The following is a 5,000-nucleotide window of genomic DNA, read 5'->3' on the forward strand; positions in this document are numbered from 1 at the left end:
CCATAAAGAGACAATAAAGTCCTTTTATAATGTAAAGTCTTTCTGTAGAAATGGAAACCAGAAAAATGAGCTAAAGCTACAAAGACCAGAGAAGAACTCTGCCTTTTTAGAACAGCTCTAGTCTTTTAAAACCTTGTTTTTTCTGAAAAGCACATCGAATCACCTCAGAATCGCGTTTTAAACGAAGCTGTCGTTCCAACTCAGCCACGGTTATTCTGGCGGAAACGTTCACCGAGTGTTCTAGGCTTCGGTGCAAAACGCAGCAAAAGTTTAGCAACCGGTGACGGCTGTAAAGCACGTTAATAATGCACCTCCTCAGACTAGCCGTTAGCTTGTCAATCTCATAACACTGCACCTTCATTTACCCCTACTGAGGCTGTTCCGAGAACACGACCTCTCGTCAGAAACCCACCTCAAAAATCAGAAATCCACATTCATCCTCTCATGCACACACACACACACACACACACACACACACACACACACACACACAAACACACACTGCTGGAGTATAATGACAGGCAGCTCGGAGCCTTTCTCCGTCCAGCCGAGCAGATCTGATTACAGCATCTTCAGCGCCTGTGCCCGTGCAGCTCCACGCGGGCCGGGCCTCCAGCTCTGTGCTCATTAAAGCCGTAATCCATCTGCAACACAACGCCCCGCTCTCGTCGGGCCGATCAGCAGCCTGAAGCATGAGCTGCAGCCTTGCAGGAGGCTCCGTTACGTCATGGCATCACTCTGCAGCACCAGAAACCGACCTGCCCCGTGTGTTCAGACGTTCCAGCAAATATGAGACGCTGTTGGTATACGTGTGTGTCTGTCTGTGTTTAAAAACAAACCACTTTGGCAAAAGCTTGGATGTGTGTGTGAGCAGAGGCAGGAGAGAAAGCACGGTGGCCAGTGACACACCACGAGAGACAGGAAGGGAGAGTTTTTGCACTGACACACTTCTGTGGAGCACAATGCGGCCTGATCCCCGGTGTTTTCTGACAAAGACCCTCCGGAGCGAGGTGTGTGGCGCTCACGCGGCAGCCTGAAGCCACCAAAGGCACAAAAACTTTGCACTAATTTGCAGCGGCAGAGCAGATGCGTCTGGCAGGAAGTGAACAAGGAAGCTGACAGAAAAGACGGCCATGATGGTGGATGGAGAGAAAGCTGAGAGCGGGAGGCGGCGTTGAGGCCTAGTACGGCTACGAAGGCCTACCGAAGGCTCCGCATCGGTCTGGTCGGCGGGGGCCAGGGAGTCCAGGAGCTGATCCCACGGGAGGTCCTCAGATAAGTCCTCACTGGCCATCGATTGCCTCCTCTGGGCCTCACACACACACACACATCAACCAACACACACACCAATTAAGCAACCTAGAGTGCCGCTCCGGCCTCCTTAAAATCCAGGATGTCCTTCCCGCCAGGAATCAAGAAGCCAATCTAAATCTGGAGCGATGGATAGAGGTGGAGGAGAGAACGGCAGACACGGAGCCCCACCTCACTGCTTCCTGTTCTGCTTGATGCCAGTTAGAAACTGAGGCGTCATGCATTTTGTGTGCGCGCACACACACACACACACACACACACACGCACACACACACACTGGCTTGGTTTTGTAAGTGAGAGAGCTCACAGTCACTCTGCTGCTTCCTGCTCCCGGGTCTCTGGAGCAGCGAGACAGGCTGTTGTGACAGAAAGCGGTCGTTTGAGTCCCACCAGCAAGTCTCTCAGCAAAGGGCTGAGTCAGGAGGACGACCCGCTGGGCCACAGGGCCGTTTCAGACTACCAGACAAATAAAAACAACCGAAACGAGGATTTTTACAGAGACACTGGAATCAGCTGATTCCAAATCAGACTCTCTGGTTGGTGTCCAGCAGAGACCAGCAGGTCCGATGCTGAGACCCTCTGAGCCCTCTGGTCCGAATGCTTCACACTGACAGACGCTAAAAGCACATCAGCTTCTTCGCTCTGCTAGAGAGGAACAGGAAGTGCAACACCATGACGTTGAGCCAGTGCGCGCACCTCACCAGTTGTTCTGGTTCAGAGTCAGTCACAAATGTCTAAATGCTCGGAGTCTGCAGCCCCTCCTTACCGGGTCGCCAGGGATCTCGTAGCCTGCGGTGTGCGTCGGACCGGTTGCTGCAGAGACACCAGCCCCCATGCACCCATGCTGCCTGCAACTGTCACAGAAACGTCTGAGCTGCCGTTCTCACAGAGACACCTCCACACTCTGCCGTGGGGCTCGGAGCGACAAGCAGAAATAGATGGCAGCAGCTCAGCGTGTTGACCACAGTAGGAACTGAGATAACATCATTTTACACGCACACACACGCACACACGCGCGCGCACACGCACACACGCACACACTGCTCTTAAAGCAACAAGCGGACGCTGGTCAGCTGTTCAGGATGGAGGTGAAACCCCAGTGCCGAGGTTAGAAGAGCATTTTAAATCTCTGCCACGGTTTGGGCCGGACAACCCGACGCACACATAACACCAAACGTGGTTCTTGAACTATCAGCGGTTCTAAAATAAAAATAAAAACCTAAAATGTTAAAAATCAATAAGAAAAGTGAGCAGCTCTAGAGCCCTTTCTACACAGAGCTGCGCCTCTCATCCCCTCAGGACTAAAGGTCACTGGGGGGGTGGGGTGGGGGGTGGGGGGGCATGTGGTACCTGGACAGTAGTACAAAAACAATCACTCAGGTTTGGATTGGATGGGCCAACCAGGTCACTCCGTCTCTGCTGACAGGAGCACCGGAGTCCCCCAGGAGGACAATGGTTGTTGAACCAACAAGCACTCCACCATAAGGGATGGTACTCTGAGCATCGTCATCGCACAGGTGTGCTGCGAAATCCGCTTTGCACTCACTAACGACAGCTCACGTAAGAGGTAGTGAAATAAAATAAAAAAGCTAAAATAGATGTCATGCACACACACACACACACACGCACACTGTGTGTAAACAGTCACATGAGGGTTAGCTAGCTGTAGTGCACTGACGGTCCAGCAGAATCCCCGTTAGTGTGACCTCCGAGCACCAACGTTCAGCTCGGTGATGCTCTTGTATAAAAGCTGTTTAACAGTCTGGTGGCGTGTTTTTATTGCCCCGTATCATTTACCAGACGGAAGACGTTTGAAGCGATGGTTAGAGGGTGGGTTGGGTCCTTTAGGATGTTTGTGGCTTTTCAAAGGCAGCGAGTGGTGAAGATGTCATCCAGGGCAGGCTGGTGTGTGTTTGTTATTCTCTCTGCAGGCCCTTCCTGTCAGCTGCAGAGCTGCTGCTGTACCACACCATGATGCTGTTGGTCAGGACGCTCTCTATGGAGCAGGGATAAAACCACACCAGCAGCTGTTGTGGCAGGTTGATCTCCCTGATGCCCTCAGGAAGTAGAGTCGTTGTTGTGCCTCCTTTATCAGACATTTGGTGTCGACGTGAGGTCCTCGGAGAGCACCTGCTCAGTGCTGGGAATGTTACTTTTAAAAAGTAATTAATTACGGTTACTGATTACTTTGTCAAAAGCGTAACTCAGTTACTTACTTAGTTACAAGATTATAAAAGTAACTAATTGCGAATAAAAATAACTACTTTGTTACTTTCTTGTGATTAAAGAATGCAAGAAATTAAACTTACTTAATTTACTATAAATGAGTAAAATACTGAAGTATAAATGACTACAATATTGAAGTATAAATGACTACAATACTGAAGTATAAATGACTACAACACCTAAATATAAATTACTACAATACTGAAGTATAAATGACTACAATACTGAAGTATAAATGACTACAAAACTGAAGTATAAATGACTACGATACTGAAGTACAAATGACTAAATACTGAAGTATAAATGACTACAATATTGAAGTATAAATGACTACAATACTGAAGTATAAATGACTACAACACCTAAATATAAATTACTACAATACTGAAGTATAAATGACTACAATACTGAAGTATAAATGACTACAAAACTGAAGTATAAATGACTACAAAACTGAAGTATAAATGACTACAATACTGAAGTACAAATGACTAAATACTGAAGTATAAATGACTACAATATTGAAGTATAAATGACTACAATACGGAAGTATAAATTACTAAAATACTGAAGTTGAATAGAATACAATACTGAAGCATAAATGACTGAAATACTGAAGTAAAAATGACTACAATACTGAAGTATAAATGACTGAAATACTGAAGTAAAAATGACTACAATACTGAAGTATAAATGACTATAATACTGAAGTATAAATGACTAAAATACTGAAGTATAAATGACTAAAATACTGAAGTATAAATGACTGAAATACTGAAGTAAAAATTACTACAATACTGAAGTATAAATGACTATAATACTGAAGTATAAATGACTACAATTCTGAAGTATAAATTACTTAAATACTGAAGTATAAATGACTACAATACCTAAGTATAAATTACTACAATACTGAAGTATAAATGATTAAAATACTGAAGTATAAATGACTGCAATACTGAAGTATAAAATGACTACAATACTGAAGTATTAATTACTACAATACTGAAGAATAAATTACTACAATACTGACGTTTAAATGACTATAATACTGAAGTATAAATTACTAAAATACTGAAGTATAAATGACTACAATACCTAAGTATAAATGACTACAATACTGAAGTAAAAATGACTACAATACTGAAGTATAAATGACTACAATACTGAAGTATAAATTACTAAAATACTGAAGTATAAATGACTAAAATACTGAAGTATAAATTATTAAAACACTGAAGTATAAATTACTACAATACCTAAGTATAAATGACTACAATACTGAAGTATAAATGACTACAATACTGAAGTATAAATGACTACAATACTGAAGTATAAATGACTACAATACCCAAGTATAAATGACTACAATACTGAAGTATAAATGACTACAATACTGAAGTATAAATTACTAAAACACTGAAGTATAAATGACTACAATACCTAAGTATAAATGACTACAA

The 5,000-nt window shown here is 43.7% G+C and overlaps 1 protein-coding gene across 3 annotated transcripts in view; it reads right to left on the reverse strand.

The window, feature by feature from the left end:
* pkn1b (protein kinase N1b) overlaps positions 1–5,000 on the reverse strand; it is a 57,824-nt gene that overhangs the window by 19,827 nt on the left and 32,997 nt on the right. Inside the window, exon 1 of one of the 3 annotated variants that reach the window (XM_054750767.2) lies at positions 2,078–2,280. The exons of 1 other annotated variant lie outside the window; for it this stretch is intronic. In XM_054750767.2, the coding sequence (XP_054606742.2) occupies positions 2,078–2,146 (69 nt within the window). In that variant the 5' untranslated portion in view covers positions 2,147–2,280. Of the gene's footprint in view, positions 1–1,204; positions 2,014–2,077; positions 2,281–5,000 lie in introns of those variants that run through there. One more of the 3 variants, XM_054750766.2, reaches the window with a different exon arrangement.

Source organism: Nothobranchius furzeri, chromosome 12 (assembly GCF_043380555.1).
Source record: "Nothobranchius furzeri strain GRZ-AD chromosome 12, NfurGRZ-RIMD1, whole genome shotgun sequence".
Lineage (NCBI taxonomy): Eukaryota > Metazoa > Chordata > Actinopteri > Cyprinodontiformes > Nothobranchiidae > Nothobranchius > Nothobranchius furzeri.